The sequence below is a fragment of the Mchenga conophoros genome, linkage group LG16 (genome assembly GCF_057382185.1).
Source record: "Mchenga conophoros isolate Kocher_MC1m ecotype Shallow Benthic linkage group LG16, M_conophoros_male_GT1.1, whole genome shotgun sequence".
NCBI lineage: Eukaryota > Metazoa > Chordata > Actinopteri > Cichliformes > Cichlidae > Mchenga > Mchenga conophoros.
In genome coordinates, this window is record NC_140541.1 from 37,708,401 (window position 1) to 37,732,565 (window position 24,165).

The 24,165-nt window shown below is 41.3% G+C and overlaps 1 protein-coding gene across 1 annotated transcript; it reads right to left on the reverse strand.

The window, feature by feature from the left end:
* Nucleotides 1-782: 782 nt before the first annotated feature.
* Nucleotides 783-24,008, reverse strand: wnt10a (wingless-type MMTV integration site family, member 10a). Its single transcript, XM_085249178.1, has 4 exons — nucleotides 23,591-24,008; nucleotides 21,775-22,040; nucleotides 16,724-17,097; nucleotides 783-3,211 (listed from the first exon to the last, which is right to left on the reverse strand). The coding sequence occupies exons 1-4, from the start codon at nucleotides 23,650-23,652 to the stop codon at nucleotides 2,708-2,710; spliced, it is 1,206 nt and encodes a 401-aa protein (XP_085105304.1). The 5' UTR covers nucleotides 23,653-24,008; the 3' UTR covers nucleotides 783-2,707.
* Between the last annotated feature and the right edge of the window lie 157 nt (nucleotides 24,009-24,165).

Sequence of the window (24,165 nt, forward strand, 5' to 3'; positions counted from 1 at the left end):
CACTGGAAAAAAAAAAGTTTGAAATGATTTATGACCCCCCTCCCCCCCTACACCAGCACCAGCCATTACCAGAGGCTTCGTGTTGTCTGCTTGTCTAGCTGTGCATCTGTATGTGTCATTCTTGTGAATGCAGTATCTTAGGAATGCCTTGAAAGAATTTCTTTAATGCTCCCACAAGTTTTAACTTTTACATACTAGACTCTTAGAAATGCTGCTCTGTAACTTAACATGGTTTTCCACATTGTGACTGAGTTGCTTCCACTTTGATAAAACCACTTACAGTTGATCGTGGAAGTAGGGAAGAAATTTTACGAATGTGTAATCGGAGACCGACCGATTACAATAGCACGGATTGACTGAGATCTTCAGAATGACCCATTTTTCACAAATAACTACGTGTTTGATTTTTTCTGTCCTGTCTCTCTTCCCTAATTCGCAATCAGTCGGCGCAGATGGCCCCGCCCCTCCCTGTGCCTGGTTCTGCTCGAGGTTTTTTTCTGTTAAATGGGAGTTTTTCCTTCCCGCTGTCGCCAAAGTGCTTGCTCATAGGGGGTAATTTCATTGTTGGAGTTTTCTCTGTAGTATTGTAGGGTCTTGACCTTACAGTATAAAGAAAGATCTGATCATCAGGGGGATTATCGACTTTTCATGGAGCTGAAACTGAAGAAATAAAAATCCCTGACGCCTAACATACTGTAGCACTGAGTAAGCAAAGAATTCATCATCTTCAGCATGGTTCATGAAATAATAAACATTACATGTTTCTTTTCCCAAAATCCACTGTTTTCAGGTTCTTTATTATTCATCACATTAAAGCTTCTTTCATTATTATGGTCTGTCTTTATTGTCTTACAAATATTAAGTTATCCACAAAAATAAAATAACTTAGATAATAACCATATTAAAACATACAAATACACACATACATACATTTATGACATGAAAAAATGCATATTGCTGATATCTTCCCAGAGTTTTCCTGGACACAGTTAAGTATGTGCAAACTACTTATCAGGATCAAAATAAACTGTTACACTGGAAATATAATCCCAGATTTTTTTCTCTGCTTTCAACACAGAAATATATTTACTCAAAATAAATTACACTGTCTGATAAGGAGCCGTACTCATACAGGTTTCATGAAACCAAATATGATCTTATAAATGTGTACAGGCAGAAATCCATATCAATGTTCTTTTTTTCTTATAGATAGTTAGAAGTTGACATCAGAATATCCCTGTAGTACACATCAAAGAAGTGTGAAGTAGGTGAGTGTAGATATATTACACAAAGCTTACAGTGTTGCACACATTACATTGCATCACAAAACAGGAAACATTTGATTGATGACAGTTTTGGATGTTTATAGTGTGAGGAACTGGAGCGTGTTTGTGCGCACTCAGTTTCCTGAGGCACTTTAAAAATTATTGATGGTATTCGGTGCAGCATTATTCATTTTTATTTACAGTGCTGTTCAGATCATGTTGACGATGAAAACCGTTCTCGGTCCTCTTACATTACGTACCACACACAACACGGACCACACATTTTGGATGACATAAATCTGGAGCTGTGCGACATCTTCAAGGATTTCTGAATACCTCAAACGGTTTTCGAACAGGGACTATGAAATGAATCTTATAGTGTATAGACACGGTTCTTGGTCTGTCTGAAGCTTATTAGTGGAAACATTTACAGTATCTAGACAGCCACCATGAGAGAAAAGGAAGTGTTTTTTTGATACTTGGAGTCAGCGCCACCAATCCGGGTTTCAGATCACACTTTTGATCTTTAGACTTCAGCCACTCAAATTCATCGTTGCTGTTTCTAAAGAGGTCATTGTCGTGTTCTGCTCATGAAGGCAGCATTGCAATCAAATCAGTTCTACCTCTTTTTTAACATTTTTAACATTATTATTAGTGTTGGCAGGGGTAGTAACACTGACTTTCAGTTGAGCCAGACAATCATTCAACGTATTCCATGTGCAACATGATAGCTGCTATAAATAAATATGGAAAATTCTGAACTGTCCTTAAACAAGGTATAAAATCCTTCAGTGCCCCAGATATGTAAGTGCTTTGTCAAACTGTGTGCACTATGAGTCCTGACGTTTTGCCTCTACATGTAGCAGATAAAGACAAGGAGACAAGGTAAATAATAACCATGGCTGGATTTATGCTATGCTATAAGTGATGGTACTTGCAATTGAGGATCGAGGGACAACTTTTTGGTGTACGATCTGTTTCAGAAATATACTTGAGTTTAAGTTTTGTGCAGATCTTATGTTCCCCCTGCAAACTTTCTCTCTACTACTTACTTTAAACTTCCTCTTTGCTCACTTGACTCTCATGCAGCTCTGTGCCAGTCACAATATATTGAATTTATTTCAGATTTGTATCTTTAAATTACTATGTTCCTCGACCTCGTGATGAAGGCAGTATACATCCAAGGTCTTTGAGTTGTGGCACCTTTTCACATATGCTGCATGTGCACATTCTTTACCAACATACACTTCTATCTTTCTGCTGGCTCAACTGCTTCCCACTCTGTTCTTGCACATCTTCTCTGCAAAGAAAAACTGCAGTCCACCGCAAAAAAGAACGGGCACACAACTTATGGTCACGTCCCCATTTCAAAGTAATATTCTGGCTTAAAAAATGTCTCTTTCTCTCCGTTTTGTTTGTTTAGCCTTTTGGTGTGTGTTTCTTCATTTACAGACGCTGACCCACTCTGTTATCCGGCACTCTTCACAGACCACGTAGCAGCACCAGTGAAACTTGCAGTTGCAGCGTTCGCTTCGCGTCTGCTGCAGAATGTTGTGGCCCCTGCCGCAGCACAGACTCTCACAGTTGTCCATGCCCGGGCTGGTCTTGTTGCAGATCCGGCCCTGTGTGCCCGCTGAATCCGAGCCCAGGTCTCGCTCGCAAAAATCTGGTGACTTTTCAAAGTAGACTAGTTCGTTGATGCTGGGTCGCCGCCGATGGTGATGGTGATTGTGCTGATGATGGTGATGATGGTTGTTGTGATGGGAGTGGTCCAGCTGTCCAGTGTTCCGGTTGTGAGCCTTGATAAGCGTGGCAATGTGGAAGCGTTCTTTGAGGATTGAACCCACCACCCGGAACTCTGGAGTGACCTGCCAGCAGGTTTTCAGCTGGCAGCTCCCCGAGGTCCCATGGCACTTGCATTTCCTTCTCATGTGGTCGAGCACCACCTGGGAAAAACGCAGAGAAAAGGAGAGAGAGTAGGATGGAGTGAGGAAGGAAGCAGAGGCGAGGAAAAGAGCAGAGAGAAGAAAAAAAGAAGATTAACACCTGCCTCGATTACTGGTTTTGTTTTAAGGTTAACATATACAGATGAAGGGTGTTGCTGTACTGACTTTATTTCACCATGCAAGCCACTGTCCTAGTAATGAAATGAAATGCTTGAAGGAACATTGGCTCCATACTGAAGAACCCAGGTGGTCTGACTCTCAGTATGTTGTTAAATATGCTGCTATCAAATAACACACATGGATGCAGGTATCACCCAAACAGATAGCGCTGTCATTATTCATCTTTTGGCATCAGGTAGAGACTCTGAGCATAACCCACATGTAGCTGCACATTAGGCATCAGAGCATAACACTATTTACATATTTTCACTTTAATAGTTTAAGGCTGTCCAATGGAACTGCACGGACATCAGCAGCTAGATCTGCTCATTGAGCAGGCCCTGATACAGTATACGAAAACACTGCACTACTACACTGCACACAATTTAATTCTTACATTAAGCCTCAAAGAATGTTTATGGAGTCTACAATCCAAATCTGCACACATAAACAAACAAAATATCCCGTTATAGCGAACGGTGCGGGATCTGCGTACACATATATCACTCATGACAAACCCTCGGTGCATCTCAGTGCGTGTGTGTGTGTGTGTGTGTGTGTGTGTGCACGTGAATGTTTATCAGTCATCACCAGCCCTAAACTTTAAGATCCAATTACCAACAGGAACACCAGGCCACCCAGAGTACTGACAGATGATACTGCTGCCACCCCTATCAACACACTGGCGCAGGCTGGACACTCGCACAATTAAAGACATGCTACACATGTGCTAGCAATAAGGGTGCTTATTCTCTCATACACATGAAAAAACAAGAACTTCACCCACACTTGTTCACTTTAGGTGGAATCAGACAAAAATCAATACATGGCTTCAGAAAAGGTGTTTGTGGCTATTTGTCTATATTCACATTTTTATGTATGTGGTGAAAAGCCTGAGCTGTTCCTCTGCTTTTGTATTGTTAAGCTCTGTTTTTTGTGTTTGTAAATTTTATGGTAAAACTACCATCTAATCTTTTAAAGAGGAAAAATAGAAAGTACAGAAAAAACATGAGATAAACCTTTATTGAGCTTTTTAAGTCTTAAAATCTTGTTACCTACCAAAATTGGCCAATTAGGATGGAAGCCAAAAATCAAATACCCAGTCGTCTGTTTTATGCAGAGGTAGCAGGACCAATTTGTAAACGTCGTAATGTTTTGAGGGTTTTTGTGTGTGTGTGCAGCACACTGTTTCATGCTGTGCTTTGTGGGTTTCCGACTTGAGCTAACATTGCCAAGTAAAGGCGTGAGTCATCTGTTCATGACAAACATGTGAAATGCACATGAAAAGAAAACCCTCGTGTTTGCCACCGAGGCAAAGTTCAAAGGTGACCAGTAATATTAAAAACATGAGTAACGGCACAAACACATCAGGATGTGATGCATCCGTTTAAAGCTGCAAAATCCTACATATAGTGTTTGAAAATACATGTTTATGTTTGGAGATATGTTTTTCTGCCATCACTCAAGCTTGCCAGTAATGAGTCTTTTAAGTGGAGAAAATTAAACGTTGGAGGCACCGATACTACACTTTAAAGCCATTTAGATGCTATATTATAACAATCGTGCAAAAGAATGCAAAATATTTTAACCTTGCCCATCACTGTATGTTCATAATGTGCTACAATAACAGAAAGTGACTTAGGAGTGTGCTTTTTGGATAAACATGGTTACACTGTCATTGGGAGTGTTGAAAGGAAAGTTTCAAGACGCTGTGATCAGTGGCGAGGAGACGCTGTACTAGACGCTGTACGGCTTTATGGTAAACAACACTATAATTGCTCAAGCGGCACTTGCACTGAGTTCACATTGTAACTTCTGGCTCAGTTTTTACATGAGGCCAGAGGCAACCCCAGAATCACAAACGTGCTGGCCTTAAACACACAGCAAAGTCTGTAATCATGAAACGCTCCAACCCACTTAAACCTTAAAGAGACAAACTGACCTAGGAGTCATAATTGCATCCACATTGCTACTGTTTGATGGTATATTCACAGCAGGACAGAGCTTTCAAAGAACAGTAAAACAACAAAACAACCAGCTTAAAGAGAAAGTTTCTTTCTCAATATGAGATATTGTTGCCGGAGAAGAACAGCAGAATCCCTAAAAACATCTTTCATGTTCATCAGAGTGGAGAAATTCACATAAAAGAAAATCTTTTCTTGAGATGCTCAGTGCATATGGAGATTAGCGTGCTGTGCATAATCAGTCAGTTGCACAGCACGACTGGCTTCCATATCTAAATTTCAAAGTGCAACAAAGCAAATCCACACAGAGAGCTGCAGAAGTGAAATCAGCACAGCACGCTCCTCCTCGGGAGAAGGCTGATGATCTTCTGGCTCAAAGAGTCAGAAGAGTGAGGAACTCTGCAGAAATGGGCCACAGATTTCTAGGCTTCTGTGAATGAATTCTGATGCATCACTAAAGACAGCATCAACGTTTGCTTTTCACATCCATGAGCAGCATGCATTCGACCCATCGCTGCACGGTCACAATCATACCCTAACTTTTAGAACTAAAGGGCATCTTGCAAATGTTTCGTATCAGCCATGTACCCGGGATTTCCTCGATGGCACCTGTTGCCAAACTTTCATTTTGATCTCAACAGTCGCCGGGTCACAGTCACGGTTGAGATGACTGTTAAACATAAATAAAACAGAACTGAACAGATATGTGAAGACCGAGGCTGGCACATGGACAGTTCCTGTAACGACAACACTGAACATCTCTAAGACAACATTTTGAACCTTGCTCTCACGCTGGTTAAAAGGCAAGTAGGTGTTTCAAGTCTTCCACTCACTTTTTTCCAAACTACAAATACTCTGATAACTCAGACCGATGCAGCAATATTAACTTTGCAGTTTTTGTTTTGCTTTTGGTTTCTGATATAAAGTGAGAAAGCAGCCAAACAGATTTGCAAGAGATTTCGATACTTGGTGTCCAAATTTTTGCTGCATTTCTGCTGCATCTTGCAACATTTGGCTAGATTCACAGGGAAGCGTCTTTCTTTCCATTTAAATTTTAACACATCTGTCAAAGCAGCATCAAAGGAATAATGTCTGAGTTCTTGTTCAGGGTGTATTTATTCTTTAAACACGAGGCATGGTGCACACCCTGTCGTCTGACTGGGTAAAGTTTGAAAAAAGCCTCAACAAAAGAAAATAACTGCTGGTGAAAAGTGATTGATGTGTGTGGGAGATGTAAGATATTCTTCTGACGTGCAGATGAAAGGCACGTACGAGGTAACATGAAATCAGTGTGACGCTGGTTCATCTGATCATCAGAGGAGCACTGGTAAAGGACATTTTATGCAAGTAGAAATAAAGACGAGGGCACCCGAGTGAGTTATTTTACCCAGATGAATGACATTACCTTTAATAATACGACATCTTTGTCACATCTAATAATTGCTGTGGCTTCACTGAGCGCTAACTCCTCTTTTTCACGAAGGATGAATTGACAGATGACGAACAGAAAAAAAAGTCAACAACATTCACTTGTTGACTTCATCTATTTATAGAAGAAGCTGGTCTAAAATGAGGTTTTGTGTTGGTAACCGTTCTAACATAATGAGCTCCCCCTGTCCCTCTTCATTTATCAACATATTAAGTGTACTTTTCCAGATCTAGATGGCTCCAAGAATGAGGCTGTTTTGATTAATGACCAGATGAAAGGTTGTTATTTTTTCCTTTTGGTTTCTTACAGTTGCTCCTACTCATCTGTCCCTTGGGGCAATTACACTGCGCAACAAAGGAGACACAGACAAGTAACACAGAAAAATGTAAGAATATATATCAGTATATTTAGTTAGATGATGGGCGCTACATTTTCATTTGAAAAGGCCAAACTTTTGTTGACACCACTCTGGCAGTCTGATAGTTTGGAAACAATAATGCACACACTTGTGTTCACTGCCCGAGTCGGTCTTACCGGTTACCATTTGTCCTTCCCTGGTTTGTCACGCTAATCACTTAACCCTTCTCTGAAAGAAAACAAAGTTACCGGCATTGGCTAACAGCTGTTTATTTAACATGAATACCAAATATGTTGCTGACCTTGTTGCTCCTGCACGCAGCTCTACACTACCTGTGCAGGAAACATGCACAGCAGACATAGATGGTCATGTGCAGTAATATTGTATTTTCACTGTGTACCGAGATTACATTTGAAATGTTGATTAAATTATTTTTTTATGTGTCATTGTAGATGTAAAAATCTTTGATCGTGAAAATGAACCCCGAGGGCATTTAGGGCCCGTGGAGGAAGGAATGTGAGGTAAATTCAGAGGTGAAGGGTGGAGAGAGGAAAAGAGGCTGACAGGAGGAGATGAGCCAAAGGATTAGATACATTGTTTGATACACAAAGGCTGTTTGAGAGAGAAGTGTGCGTGGGTGTTATCACAAATCGCCTGCCTATCAGCCGTATAGATTAGATTGTGGTCAGCAGTATCAAACCTGTCAGCAGGGAGTGTCTTGGCAACGAGAGATGGACATACACACAGCTTGAGTGACACTTACTTCTGTTAGTGTGCTCAGGTACTGCAGCCAGAGTTTGGGAAGAATAAAAAAGGACAATGTGTTAAACAAATAAAACAGCTGCCGGCTTTTAGAGAAAACAAGAAATCTTAATTTGCGGCTCACTGCGTTCTTGGGTCTTAAATCCTTGTAACGCATTTGATGAAGAATAGTTATCTGCATTAAACATTATCCTTTCAAAGCACTGGAGTAAGAATTTATTAATAAATGCCATTTTATGACTAATGCTTTGGTTTACCCAGCACATACACAACAGACTTCTTCAAAGTGGACCACAGTTAGGGACAAACATCTGGCAGGTTTTAATTGGCTAGAGAGACAGGCATCTATAAAATAACCCCAGACAGAGATCAAATACAGCATGTTGGTGGCAGACCAGGACCGTAGGCTACATAACACAGTAGACTGGGGGAAAGTACAAGCAGACTACTGTGCAACGAGCACGGGTGGATGAAGTAAAGTAGAGATCAAAGAGCGCCTGAGTATGGGTCAGAGTGCATTAATTAATAGAACGAGTATTTTAGGCACTTTATGCGTTTAACTGGAAAACAAAAAAAGGGCACTAACAGGCAGTGATGGCTGCCATTCATATACATGCATGTGGTGTGGGAGTGGGGGGGAGATGGGGGTTTCTCTTCTAGCTATCACAGGGAGATGGTAGGGTCCACCGTGGACAACTTACCAGTCTGTTACTATTAATATTGTTAGTATTATTACACATTTGCTTATTTAATGACTCGTGTTGTGTTACAAAAAAAGAAGTACGTCATGTGTCAAGTGAATTTTTACCTGTGTGCTTAACAAACCTCTGTATGTAATTGGAGGGTTTTTTTTTTTTCATAGAGCACATAATGAAGCACTTTTCCATTTCTTGCGTGCACTTGCCCTTGGCAGCTCTCTCATAACACACGCTGTGATCCAGGATCGCAGTATGCTAAAGGTAAAAGTATTACCACACTCCTTTTAGCCTAATGTTACAGCAGGATTGTCATCCTTAGTCAATACTGACTCATCTGTAATAAAACAATTGGTGAACAGCTCAGGGAAAGTCCTGCAGCTCGACACAAAGTAACATTGTCTTAGTTTGTCTGTGAGTATAAGTTCCGTCTTTTTTTTATCAGTCTTCATCTACTTTAAAAAACAATTTCTGCAATATTCTAATAACACAACTCGGTCATAAAAATGATATTCCCTGTTTCGTTGGGTGCTTTGAATTTAATCGGTGGCCGATCCTCGTGTCATCACCACCGACTGTATTTGGGAAAATCCTAATCTAACGTCTGCGTGTCCCACCGTCGACCCAGTTAAGTGGATAAACAGCAGACTAGTCTGCATGCTGCCTTGTGTTTGTCAGTTCAAAGAAAACCTACTAAAGGACTTTTAAAGCCAAGCAGCAAGCCGGAGCGATATCAAAGCACACAAACAAATCCCACAGCAACACATTAAACCCAGACATCACTTTAAACAAATCAAACGCCTCGCTTCAAAAGAACAGTTAAGCGTATGCAGACAAACACACACGCAACCACGCAGACGCAGTGACATGCTTTTCCTGAGCAAACGCGCTCCATATCTGCGCTCCACAGACCGCGTGTGAATTTGCAGCTGTATGTACAGCGTTTACTCTCTGTTAGCTGCAGACGCTGTCCACAGCTACTTATTTAGAGACTCTAATAAAATGTTATTACCAGCATAAGCACTTCCACCTGTTGAACTATGGAGCGTTTGCCTCCTTGTGCACTTTTGTGTGTATCTGTGTGTACGCATGCTTATGCATACATGCCACAGAGTGTGTGTTAGGTCAGACGGTACTGTCAGGACTCAGGAATGCCCCGCCTTCCTCTGATGATATGGCGTCTGAGGATTGCAGGGCTAATCTTTCTATTTTTGATCACACACACGCACGCACACGTGTGGTTTCAGAGTCCATTAACACAACTGGCTTCCAAAGAACAGATCATCATCGCTCCAGGGTTATATTAGCCGTGAAGAGATGTAAGAGTCCCACTTTAGCTGGTTGGGATGATTCTCCAAGGGTTGCTGCTCAGATTCATAATGACTTAATTATGACTTTGATAAATCTTACAGGAGCTTCGGTGCCCCGCTGAAGGAGCGTCATGCCTTGAAATTCACAAAGTAAGTCTTCAATTGCCCGGAAACATCAACACTACAAAATAATACTGAATACTGGCTTATTGAATCTAATTACATGCAGTTTTCTTTGCCAGAGTGTTACTTAACAATACAATGCACTTCTCTGTGTCCTCCTACTCTTGGGCTAACAGTGTGGGTAGATGCCAAAACTCCCCATCTCTTCAGTATATTGCACCATCTTTGCTAAGCCATTTCCAATTTTTGAGCAATCCCATTAGATCTGAAGGATTTGACTTAAGTCCCTCTTACAAACACACCTATTTATCCCGTCATAACCTGACATGCTCGCAAATACGGGTGATGAAGGGTACCTGCAATTTTATTCTTACTTCAAAGCCAAAACTGCAGTGTTGCACCCCGTCACGTAGCGCTGCACTTGCTGCAAGCTCACCTGCGTCCATGAAATACCAGAGACACAAGTGCTATCATGAACACAACTTTATTATGATTTAGTCATGGCAAGCGTTCAAATGTTTACCAATGTTTAAGTGCGAGTTGCCAGTTGCACATGCTCGAAAAGGGGTTGAAGAGGAGTTGAAACGTATAGTTTACTCCCGGTAAAGCAACACACCATCTCGTCTTACTCCCCTGAAGTCAGGCCCTGATGGTAAATTGTAATTATGAAGAAGATGTTTGCCAGTAACTCAGCAGACTGTTACATAGCCAGCATTGTCACCACCTGCCTAATGAACAGGCAGGATTCAACAGCACCTCGAAATGGCTCTAAGCTCTGCAACACGAACACAAGAACGTGTGCCAAGCATTTGTTTTGAGGTGTGCTGTTTAAATGATTGATAAGAACGCTGTGAGTCTGCCAAGAAATGTACTTTGGGATGATGAGTTTCCATGTCATAAACTCTTAAAACATGTCGCCGGCCTTTTAAAAGCGCTCTTATAACGGCTGAACGGGAGTTTGTTTGTTTAACTGGAGAAAGCCAGAGGAACAAACAAAGGGAGGGACTGTGCTTGAGGGGCTGGAGAGGCTGGTTCTGTAATAATTGTTATGTAGTATTTATTTATTTAAATCTCTTATTTTAATTAAATTAAAGCTTGTGCGCATACGTAAAGTGTACTCTGATATTTCTGCAGCAAGGCCTGTTGCAAAGAGGTTGGAGGAGGCAGTGCAGGAGAGGGGGAAGAGGGGAGGGAAGGAAGGGCGAATCTCTTTCTACTTTCCGCCCTGGTGTTTGAAGTCTAAAATCTTTTGCAGGGTTTTAAACATCTGTTTCCAAACTGCCAGCAGCCACTAATTAGGGCTAAAAACAAGACGGGACGTCGTGAGAACCTTGGGGTGGGCATGAGGCGACATGCACACCCCGCTAAAAACCACCGCATTCCTCTGCTAACAGACTGCTGCTCTGAAAGAGGGGAGTCGGGCAGGGGGTGGAAGGAGGTGAAGTGGTGATGGCGGGTAGGTGGGAGCAAAAGACACGCAGAGAAGGGTGGCCATTATTTTGAGGAGGCCCCACCTGTCAGTACTTTCTGTTTGATTCTAGGAGCTGTGTGTGTGTGTTGCGAGGGTTTTATTGCACCTATCAGTATTTCACAGTACCACCTCTGTGATGACTCATAAATTTGTCCTCTGTTACTCCCTGTCTTTTTCCTAACCTTACCCTCTGCTCCACCTCCTCTCTTGGTTTCCCTTTCTCTCTGATCTTTGCCTTTTTTCCAGCACAGGACGGCCTCTGTGTCTCATCACTTAAGCAGTTATTGCAACCCAACAAGTTGGTGAGACCCTTTGAGAAGCTCCTGTAGTTGGGGTGGGTTTGATATTTGAAGACTAGTTTTAAGAATATTTACCATAAAAGTATCCACTGAGCAAGTTTTGCAATCTCAAAATCCTCCCACTCCAGTCCAACTAATAGTTTTTGTTTTCAGTTTTGGATAACCAGATGTACCAGATTAGCCAACAGTAAAAGATTTTTACTCCAACGAGGTCATGTGACAAAAAGGAAACCAATAAACAGAATTTCAAAATACCCTCCTTTAAACACTAAACTGTAAAGGAAATTAAAGTGTATGTTGCCAGTTATAGGTTGTTTTTCTTTGAGCTGTTGTTGCTGTTCTCACCTGCAAGATGAAAGTGTGGCTGATAAACTCGTTTTTAATCTTTTTGTTTGTTTCTTTAAAAAAAACAAATTAAGGTTACGCCAAATGTATAATAAAAAAGCGCTGTATATAAGGCTAATGAAGTCACTGGTATCTGTGTCAGTCATCACGTCAGTCAAAGGAGATTATCTAGAGTCAACAGTTGGTGCCAATGATATCCAATATATCGTCAGGTGTCATTGTAAAAAAATGATAAAGTTGATTTGCACCAACAAACAAAGGAAAAAGGAAATAACGTGTAATCGCTTCAATATCTTTTACTAAAAAAAAATTTGGTTATCTATTATTATGTTTCCTAGCAACAAATGTTGGAAACAAGTTATGCAAAGCTAGCAAATGGAAAATGCATGTATGGGACGTTCGCTAGTTACTGAATTATCTCTGCTACTTAGCTAACAGCCTGTGTAACAAATATATTGTTTATTTGTCAAACTTTCATGTTTTAGATTTTAAAAAATCCTAATATTAGTCACAGATCATCCAAATAAATACAAAATGCACTTTTTAAATGATGATTTCCTTTATTAATGCAAAAGTATGAAAAAGTAACTGCGCCGCTTGTTAAATCATGAATTAACTGTGATTAACCACATTTTTAGAACGCTAAGTTCAATTTAAGTGCCACACCCAGACCCGACTACTGCCAGACCTGCTGAATCAAGAAATCATTTAAACCACTAGAACCTGTCTGACAAAGTAAAGTAGGCTCAAAGTTACAGAGCCATTTGTAAAGCTTTGCGACTGCAGTGAACCACGGTGAGAGCCATCACCCACACATGGAGAAAACTTGGAAGAGTGGTAAACCTTCACAGGAGTGACCGGCCTGCCAAATATACTCCAAGAGCACAGCGACGACTCATCCAGTGCATCACAAAGAGCCCAGAACAACATCTAAAAAAACTGCAGGCCTCACTTGGCTCAGTTAAGGTCAAAGGTCACGATTAAATAATAAGAAACGGCATCCATGGGAGAGTTTCAGATGTTTAAATCAAATATCAGAAAAGTGATTTAATTGATTGTTGCTGGTGCCGGATGAGCTGGTCTAAAGATTTCAGAATCTGGTGATCTACTGGGATGTTCCCACAAAACCATGACAACGAGTTACAGAGAACGTCTCAAAAAGACTAAATATTCAGTGAGGAGCAGTTTTTCTGTGTCACAATGCCTTGTTGATGCCAGCGGTCAGAGACAAATGCTCAGTCTGCTTTGAGCTGATAGCAGATAAATAACTGCTTGCTACAATTAAGAAGAGCAGCAGACGTCCACACGGATGCTACTCATGTCAGCTAAGAACAGGCTACAATTTGCACGGCCTCACCAAAAATGATACCAGAAGGTGAGAAAAACATTAACTACTCTGAGAGCCTTGATTTTTGCTGTGAGATTTACATGGTAGGCTCAAAATCTAGTGTAAAAAACATGATCCATCTCACACTGCATCAACAGTTCAGGCTGCTGCTGATGGTGCGATCACATGGCGCGTAACTTCTTGTCACGCTTTGGGCACCTTCCTGCCACATGAGCATAGTTTAAATTCCAAACCTACCTGAGTGTTGTTGCTGACCACGCCCATCCCAGTATGACCATCTTCTGATGGCTACTTCAAGCCAGAAAACGCAACACGTCACAAAGATTCAATCGTATCAAACTGCTTCACTGTACTCAAAGTCACCAGATCCCAGTCCAACAGAGCACATTTAGGATGTGGTGAAAAGAAGAGTCCCATCATGGATGTGCAGCACAAAATCTGACGCTGTCTTCTTAATATCAACCAAAATCTCGGGGGAAGGTTTCCATCTGTGCCTCGAAGAATTCAGGCAGATCTGAAGGCAAAAGAGGGCCTGACTCAGCACTAACACGTTGCCAGTGAGTTTACTGTATGTGCTATAAATGCAACTTTTTAAAGCCCATTAGTTTGCTCTCGTTAGCACATAGAAGAACTCCAAACCACAGCTCACAGGAACAGATTTCCCTGAATGAAGAAATGAATACACAGCAAATGATTGACAGAAAAGAAAGACAACCTGGAACGTGCTGCAATAACACGGCGCACGATTCAGTTTTCTACCTCAAAATAATTAAAAGCAACATGCACGCAATGAAACATGCACAAAAGAAAAATGAATCACTGTTTCATTACTCATTTCACTTCAGCCCCCGCTTCTGTTTACTCACATTTCCACCGTACTGACTGGAGGTTATGTCACCTTATCACTCTTTCTACTACAGGGAGGCCAGCTGTTGTTGAGTTCGGCTTACGCACTCCACATTTGTGTTTTGTCTGCATAATCAAGGAAACCAGAAGTAAACTGATGAAAAGATACAGGCCCAAATTACTCTGGAGGAAATGGGGAACAATGAGCAATTTACGCCCGCTTCTCGTCTCTGCTGCCCTCGCAGTACTGGACGTTGCTTATCACGGTCATTTACATCTTTCTATTCCATCGTTTGAAACCCAATCAAAATTTTCAAAGTTTTGAAAATACAGGTGCTTTTCATTTAGTATATTGTGCTGTGTCCTAAATACCCCAAATACCCCGAACCCTGTACTGTAAACCACACAATCAGTGACGTGCTGTGCTTTGGATGACATCCTGACTGATCTGACGCTAATTAAAATGACCAGCAGGATATGAGGCCCATTTTAACAAAGCAGTTCATCTGGGCTGACAGCTCTGAAGAGACGATTCTTCAGTCAAGTTGTCCTACTGAACCGTTTAGACACGGTGTTTCAAGTAATGTGCTAATAATTAGGACAAATATGTCAAAACCATTCAAGCTCGTGCTACTTTTACCCTTAATAACAAAATAACACAGTTATTTTCATCACTTTCACAACACGCCATAAATTTAAGTTTCAGTTAAGCTTACACTAAACCTTACAAATGTGTGTTAGGCATAAAGTAGAATTCATAAAGTGCGCTTCAAAAGTTGCTTCTGAATTCTAACATCAAACATCAAACACTGAGAGTCACTTTTTGTTAGACAAGCTTAGTGTGGGACAAAGACAATAAACTTTAAAAGTATTTGTCTTGATGCGCACTCAGTTATCCAGATAAGTAAATCCCAAAAGGTTGATTCTGTTCATCTGGATGTTTTCGGTGGGAGAAACGATTCGTCGCTCATCCAAGTGACCATAAAAGGTCAGTTAGTCCCATAACATGACTAGGGCTGCCACGATTAGTCGACTAGTCACGATTACGTCGACGACTGATTTAATAGTCGACACGTCGTTTGAAGCTTTGTAAGATCACAAAAGACGCAGGAATAAGTAGCAGGATTTAAGAGTGTAATAACGGACTGAAACAGAAGATGGCAGCACTGCATGTACAAGGATGCCAGCTGCCGTTAAACCCCGAAGAAGAAGAAACTGTCCCAGAATTCATACCGCGACCCATCGCGGCCCTGCTCAGTTTATCAAGACACCGCATATTTTCAAAAGCGCTCCGACGTTTTCGGAGACGTCTGTTACCCACTAGCTCGATAGCTAGCCGGGGGCTAGGCTCACTAGAGCCGTGAGAACACCGGACTCCCGGCTTCAAACCCACCGCCGTCTTTCGCTACTCAGGTTAAACATGATATATGAGTCACTTAGATAACTTAAAACTGTTATTGTTTGGCTTTTTTCAGTATTTTATTTGTTTCTGAGTAAATCGGTTTGGCTGAGATTAAAGTTATAGTTTTTACACAGCTGAATAAACGTCAAGCAGACAGCTGATTATCAGAAGTGTGAGATGCTCGAGAATTTACTCCGGTGTCCTGTTATATTTTAGATAGCAAGGAGTTTATTAAACTTCACCGAAACAATCTGCAAATTTTATTAAAATTTAATAAACTATCATCTTGTCTTTATTTTTACATGTTGGACTATTTGCATATTAATAACTGACCTCACAGCTCATTGTTCCTTCAGTAGGCTGGTTTCAGTGATTGTGCAAATGTCCTGTTTATAAGAGTGAAACCTGCAGTCAGCTAAGACTGAAGAAGTCACCTGGTGATGATGATGATGATGAAACTTTTCTCCCACTGAAAACGTCCCGATGAACAGAATCAACCTTCTGAGATTTAAAAGTAGTTTTTATGAGATTCTACTGGTTCTACTGCTTAGTTGAGCATCATCCATGCTTTTGAGTTGACGTCCCCTGTGACCATACAATCTAATATAACTATGTTAAAGCTTGATAACTGTTTACTTTTACTCTTATTGCTTATTTTACCAGTTCTCTAAATCTTTAGACGTTATTGAGGAAGGACTCAATTGCAATGACCACATGAACCTAAACCTCACATAATGCAGTATGAAACACTTCTGAATCACAACCCCTGACCCTCTAAAACGTTCATAACAGCTGAAAACACTGTCATTTTTGATAAACTGATACAGGACAGAAGCAGATGTGTAGTATCTACAATCGGCCCTTTGAGCTTATTTTTTTTTCATTTGTTCTGTCGTAAATTGTGTGTCTGATGTTAAAATATTTTAATGTAGTACAACAAAATAGCAGCAGTTATGCAAACGTGGGGAAAAAAGACCCACAAACACACACTTTTCACTCACCTGTCTCCCAACTTTATTATTATGCAACCTCATACGAGCGTGGATGTCTTTGTAGGTCTCACGGGCATCCAGGAAATCCCGTGAGAACTTCTCTCCGAATTCCACGTCAGGGCTGCAGCCGCCCCACTCCCACGAGTCTTGGGGCCCTGGCAGGTCAGCCGGGAAGTGCTCCATAACACCGTGCACCATACCCTTCCCTCGCTGGATGGCCTCGACTTGCAAGCGGTGGAGTTTGATACGGAAAGCCTCCTCGTCCCCTCGTCGCTTCTCGTCACAGCCACATGCTTTCAGTTTGCCCATGGAGCAGGCGTTGGCCACCGCGTGCACCACTCCCGCTGCTGCAATGGCATACGCAAAGGCACTCTCTCGAAAACCTGCAGGTAGAGGGGCAGCATAGTCATGTTGTTTTAAGCTAATGTGAAAGTAAAAGGTAATAAGAAGTGTCAGAACCAGGAAACACTTTGGAAGTGGAAAGATGTTTTCATTTAAAATGCCAGATGGACTGTATGCTCTCAAATGGTGCTCAGTGTTTTACTGCTGTGTGTGAAGTAACATAAGAATCATCAGTTCTTACAAAGATTAACCGGAGGACCATGTCAGTGGCTATAGAGGCAAGTGTTTCACTTTGAGACAGAGTTGACAAACTTTGAGAATTTCTAATAACTCTTAAGCAGAATACATCATCATATATGTGGAACCAAAGTGAAATGAGAAAACTGCTGGCTAAAAGAGCGATAGAGAAGTGAAATGTGCAGTGACTGATCATTTATATGACTAAGATACCAATTCAAAGCTTTACTTGTTGTACATTTTTGATTTTTATAAATACCCCACAGTTGTATTTCAGTTACAGTGTTACACGACATTTACATGCTCAAAGTTTCCTCATTTCGAGATTGAGAGCACATTTACATTTTGCTTTCTTTATTTTATGCATCATAAATAACACGCAGAGCTTTTTCTTTTTTACATGCACACACGCACAGGCCGAGACTCAGAGCGGAGGAAACATCTGGGACAATAACAATTCAGTGTTCCAAACTTCGCAGGCTCCACCACTCCCATCAGAGGACCCACGGGGTACTCGCACACTGTGACTAAATAGAGCTGTGACTCCTTCCTGTGACAACCTCCACGACCACACACACACACACACACACACACACACACACACGTACTCCATCCGTGGATCTTTCACCCAGCTGTAGCTAAAATCTTGCTCTTGTTAAGGATAGCTTGACTCCATGGATTAGCTCCACAGAAGATTACAGATCTTTTACCTCCAGGTCCGTGAGGTCATTCCAACAACTTCTCTCACCTACAAACTTGAGGCGACTGGGCCAAGCTCCCTGTCAGTCCTTCATACTGCTCCCTTATTGGATTATTTTTAGCCATTGTTCTTAACCATGGTTAGACGACTTTTTCAGTTATTGTGTTTATTATGCTTTGTAACCGGGTTCTTTTTAAAATGTGCAATATAAGTAAAATTGACTTATTAACTGTTAACCCGGCTGTTACTAGTCTTTGAATTTGGGCTGATTGCTGGCTGTACTTTGATCTTTGCTTTTGTCGTTTCCTCTATTTGGATGACAACTCGCCACCAAATGAGCTGTACATGTGTTTAACTTAGAGAGGCTCATTATGCCGTACCGCAGCTTTCACCTTGTAATCATTTTAAATTGACTCAAAAGGAACTAATCCATGTAAAGGAGGCAGATGAATGACTGTGTGCGTGTAATATCCACGTATGACATTAGAGTTAAATGCATCCCTTTTTTTCTTCATGACGTAACTCGCATGCAGCACATGTAAGAGTGTATCTGACGACGACTGACCTGTAAATCATAAGACTGCTGTTATAGCAGCCTCTCCTTACACTTACACACACACGTGCACTGGACGTACGCTAAAAAAAAGAGAAAGAAATCCATATCTAATTGTGGAATCCGTGAATACCGAAGGATAAAGTGTGACAGAATCATTTGCACTCCTGCCCTCTATAGTGTTTATTGTTAGATCTCAGCTTACTGCCTGTCAAGGTACCCTCAGGTTGTATAAAAGCAGCCCCACCGGCTACGGTTATAATGGAAACTTGTAAAGAAAACATGAAAAGAAACCACTTAAGGGTTTATAGCACTGAGCTCGAAGGGGAAATGATTCAGGCTGCTTGTTGGAGTCAAATAAAAAAAGCTTTTAACTGGATCTGCCCCTTTAAGCAGGGTTTGAAGTTACTTCCTTATTAATAAATTTGAAAATAAAACCCTGATTAATTTGTTTTAGTGAGATATGGTGTAAGAGTTTACACTTTTGTTGCTATATGCATAGAAATATTTGCCTTTGCACAATAAATGCTGTTCTCATGATAGTCAGAGGGAGTCCAGTAACAATGTTTCTAAAACTTAAAAGGACGTTTTCAGGATATTGTCATATTCTGAATGATGACTGTGCTTCCAACTACAGTAGATGTTCACATGGCTCTTCTAACTGAAATAACGTCTCCACCGGTGGTAACATCCTCCTCAATAGCTCAGTGAGCTGAGGCTGGCTGAGAAGCTGATAGTCATCATCCTTACAAGCTGCCAACTGGAGGCAGTAAAAACAAGCTATAAACACCTTGTGAGCAAACTGCTGATATTGGGCAATCCTCATTTTTCACATGGCCGATATCCTTTAATCTCTGTTTTCACTCTGCTTTGACTCTTAAGAGGAAATGCATGTGATCTACTGATATCATACAGTAATACATAATAGCTTCCTTAATATTTAACATGTAAATAGGAGCAATTATACTTTTGAATACACCCCAGAAATAAATGCACACACTCCAAAATTGTACCGTCTATAAATAATTTGACTCACTGACTCACAATCAGAGCCCCCAACCTTCCTCCACCCCCACCCAACCACCTTGACCCACACTGAGCAGGAGAGGAGCGCAGCATGGCACTTAAGCACATCCTCATACTTAGAAAGCCCGTTTTAGCTCTTGACCAATCTAACAAATAATTCACCGGCTGTGGCACGCCCGGCTGAACTGATGGCAGAGGAAGTGGCAAAATGAATTAAAGATTCAAAGGAAACTGTCACTTTGTGTTACAGAAACCGACTAAACAGGTTTGTGCTTTTGCCTCGGAGAGTTGGGAAAGTGCTGAGAGCAAATTCACAAGCACTTGCACTGGCAAGGGAAGAAAAAGCATTAGGAGTAGCCCAGCCAGGGAACACAGAGACATGGCGACAGAGAACGAGATGGCAAAAGAAATGCAGAAAGGCACAGAAAGAGAGGGAACAATTCTCCTATTTCTGTCCATCTCCGTCCTGCTGGGCCCTCCCTTTAGCCTAGTTTTTAATGCGGGCTAAATGGGAATGAACATAGACCCGTAAAAGTTATCGAGAAACCATCAGCAGACAGGATTCGAGCACCATCCGATGCAGTGACACCAGAATAAATATTAAAATGTAGAGCACCTGATAATCTATTCAAAAACCTGTTTAGAACGTCACATGTAGGATTTGAGAAAGCCCTGCAAACGTAGCCGAGTAAGCGAGTTTTCCAGTTGGAAGTACTTTCTTCAATTCTGAGCTTTTAACACCACAGATAAACTTGTTGCTGCACTACATGATGTGGGAAGAAAATACCAGTTTGGTACACACGAGCCTCGAGTGAGAGCGTATTTGAGTTTTTTCAGGAGGAGCTGCACTGAATACATGCACTCACCTTCTGTATAATCCACCTCTGAAAACATCCCTTATTCAAAGCATTCATGCTTACAGTAACTGCACGCAATGATGGCTGCAGCGTGTCAACTTGTATCCATTTTTTAGCTTGCGTGGAGAGGATCGTATCAACATGTAACAGATGAATCACACGATTTAAAGAGCTTGTTTATGTCAGTGGTTTGGAGTTTCTGCACCCGAGGCAAACCAGGGATGCCAGACAACGAGCAACTGCCTCTGCTAATAATGACAAACAGCTTTTCAATGAGTCAGTTAGGAGTGAAAGCAAGACCAGAGGTGAGAAAGTATTTACTGTAGCTAAAATTATTATATATTTTGTGTTATTTCATGGCAGTGATAGGATATAGTCCTCAGTGAGGGTTACAAACCAGGGTTTTTCTTGCAGAGATGGTAGGAATTTTTTTATGATAGGTAAGGTCATCATTAGTGTCTCAGAGAAACGTTCTTTGGGAAATTTTAAAAAAGCCAGTTTTTCACGCTTGTCTTGAAAGACTTTCACTAAAAACTCACAAAGCTAAGCCAAAGCAATACACGTGAGCATCTCAACCAATTTTCTGCAACTCCTAAGATGAAAGTAAAATCGAAGGCCAGCTAAACTGAAGACTCAAACTACCAACCGCACTGTGTGTTGCATCTATCCAGGTGCTCAGGCTACTAAGAAATTGATGCCTTTTCCAGTCAATAACCTGCGATGACACCATCTGAAGGCTTCCCAACTCTAAAGCTCCTCTTTCATCCTTTGTGGCTGACTTGCAAAGCTCCAAGCCCTACAAAGCGTCAAGGAAAATGATATGCATGAGGCTTGGTAATCTGAAGGTGACTAACTGCTTTTGAAGTTGCCTGCTCTTTTGAATGGGTTATTGAGAAGCTTCAGCGAGGTGGTTAGAAAGCAGATACCAGTCTGCTAGGAACGAGAGATAACTAGAGATAACCTGTTCATTTGGAGGACTTGTTTCCGAGTTAACATTGATGAATTATAACTACGTGGAAAATAATCTCTTTTTATAATCTTGTTTGAGGAAATATATTAACTTTTGTTTGGGAGCTTTTGTATCTCTGTGGCAGCTAATCTTTCTAAACCCATCCTTTCAAGGTACTTCATTGAAGTGCAGTTGAGGAGGAAACCACAGTCTGACTCAAGAGCAAACTTATACCTGGTAACCTGTGGTGACATTTCACCTTCATAGTTCACTAAAAGAAGCTTTTAAACTCATTCACCCGCTTTAGACAATACTGTGTGGTAAATTTTGTGTAATTCATATATTGGGACTTTTAAAAGTTTATTTTTTAAGTAGAAAAATTGGGTTAAAACTGACCTCTTTTGAAGACTATGCTGTCGTAGGGTATTTTGTTTCTAGTCTCCAGGCTGGAGCAGTTCCAGCGGTGCCCTCTGAACTGGTGCTGGCACTCATGGATGGCAATCTGGATTCCCTGGATTGCTGAAGCCGTCACGTCTGGGTTACGCATGCACACCTCCAGCTGGCGCCTTGTCAAACCTGGCAGTGTCAGACACACCGTGTTGGCATTCAGGATTGGGTCGATGTTGGGGAGCTTCAGGCCCAAGATTTCATTGGAGTCTACCCTGCACGGAGCAAGTTTAGATCAGGTTACTGACAAGATAGATGTGCAAGTCAAATCTTCTGTCTTTTCTGTGTACTGATGTTAGTCTCCGAAGGTTCGTTATAGCGAGACTCGTAAGTTTTCTTTTAATGTTCCTCTGGTGTCACCTCGACACCCACTTTCCATTGCACCCTGCCATGACTTGTTGGTCCCTGGTTTAACCGATTCCTGTAAAACCCCCAAAATACACAAATGTGTGTGCTATGTGGTAGCGCTGATAAAAACATCTCCAGATGCTGGTGGTTTCGGAGGGGAACTGTACTCTTTAATCTGTTAGTATGTTCTACTTTTCAGATTGATTCACTTTATGATTGTGCATCTGTTTTGCCATTGGTTTAAATAAAAGTAATATTTAAAAAAATGATTAAGCCTTTAAAGTCTTTAAAAATGTGCATACTTAACTCAGGATGTTTTTATTGCAGCACAATGAATTAAGGCAAAAATAAAAACCTACGTACCTGCCACATAAAATAACCAGAGGAAATACTTTAGCACATAAATTGTTATTAGCAGTAAGGTGTGTCTCTGCACTCAACTGTCTCAGCTTCTGTTTCAGGTTAATCGTGTGAACAGCAATAATTCAGCTGACAGCCTCTAAAGCGCGTTTGTGCTCCACAGACGAACAGTAACAGCAGCAATAAGAAAAACACACGATGCGCTCCTGATGACTGAAAGCTGTCCTGCTTTTCTTTTCATGATCTTTACAGGCAAAACACAGGTTTGTGTGTGCCGCACATGCAGCCAGCCAACAAACAGCCACGCGCACTCCCAGATGCACACGCAAATACAGGTGTGGGGAAGAGACAGCATTTACACACACACTCTGCTTATAGTCTCGTAAACACGTGGGACCTGCGAGAGTGTCTTCTGCAAAACTTCTCCACGAAGCAAAGAGAAGAAAAAGTCGTCAGTGTTGGAACACACACACACACACACACACACACACACACACACACACACACAGAGTGTGCCGCTTATCTAAGCAAAGTAGCTTTGGAGCGATTAAAAAAAACAATCAATCAATCAATCAAACAACTTGCCACTGCATGTTATTCATTTGCATGTTACACTTTCAGTGTGGGATTGCTTTTTGTGGCTTTGCAATTCCAGTTTGACTTCTGTTGGTACCTGTTGTGTTTCCGGCTCTGAGAGTAAAGAACAGCACAAGTTCAAAAGCTGCCTTTCCAAATTTTACAGCTGGAACCAGCATGTGGGCAAAAGTGTTCAAGATAATAAAGAATAAATAGAAATAAAAAAGAAAGCACACAACTGTTTACACTTCATTATATTTATATTTTAGGCGCAGACAACCTGTCAGTGAAACATTTAGCTGAATGAATGAAATACAAATTTTACGTCGATAAATAAATCTGACATCTCACAACACCCTGTTAACAGATTTTTAAGTTCAAATAAGGAGGCTCGATGAAAGATGTTCTTTAATTGCGTTAAAACAGCAGCTTGACTTAAAGTTTTAGTGGAATTACTGCATTCCGTATTAATTTCACTCACCTTTTATCCAAGAGACAGATAGCCACCAGGACGCATGTCATTCTCAGGACCGAGTTTTCCATGTTTGTGTCTTGCAATAAAAAATGTTCACAAAAAGTTGTCAAAATTAAGAGTTTGGTTTAAACTAATTCCAGTATTTCGCCACAAAGTTTAAAAACGGGGTAAAAGGCTCCGGCTGAAGAATTGAACTCTGGACTTGACAGCTCCGACTAACCTGAATCCAGATGCGCCAGCCAGCGGCGGGAGACTCATTCAAGAAAAGTTTCATCAACCTCCCAACTTAATGAATGAAGCGGGGGGTTGTTACAAGTCTGAGGAAAAGTCCGTGTTTAACCTCTCAAACGCATCCGTTCTCATGCCGGTATCTCCGCCGACAAGGCTCTGGTGTAACATCCGAGACAGACGACTGAACCTATATAGGCGCTCCAAGTGAAGTCTGCTGGAGTAGCGCACAGATAGTCCTCTAAACTGCTGCACTTAGCGCTTCGCCAGCCCACTTTTTTTGCGTCACTCAGGGAGTAGGAGAGCGCCGAGGGAGGTCAAGTGCCTCGTTAAAACAGGATAGAGATCCTTCT

Coding starts and splice junctions, on each gene's coding strand:
- wnt10a (XM_085249178.1), bottom strand. CDS start 23,652: ATGGAAAACTCGGTCCTGAGAATGACATGCGTCCTGGTGGCTATCTGT. Junction 22,041..23,590: donor ATCTGTCTCTTGGATAAAAG/GTGAGTGAAATT, acceptor TGCTCCGTGCAG/GGTAGACTCCAATGAAATCT. Junction 17,098..21,774: donor CAGCATAGTCTTCAAAAGAG/GTCAGTTTTAAC, acceptor CTCTACCTGCAG/GTTTTCGAGAGAGTGCCTTT.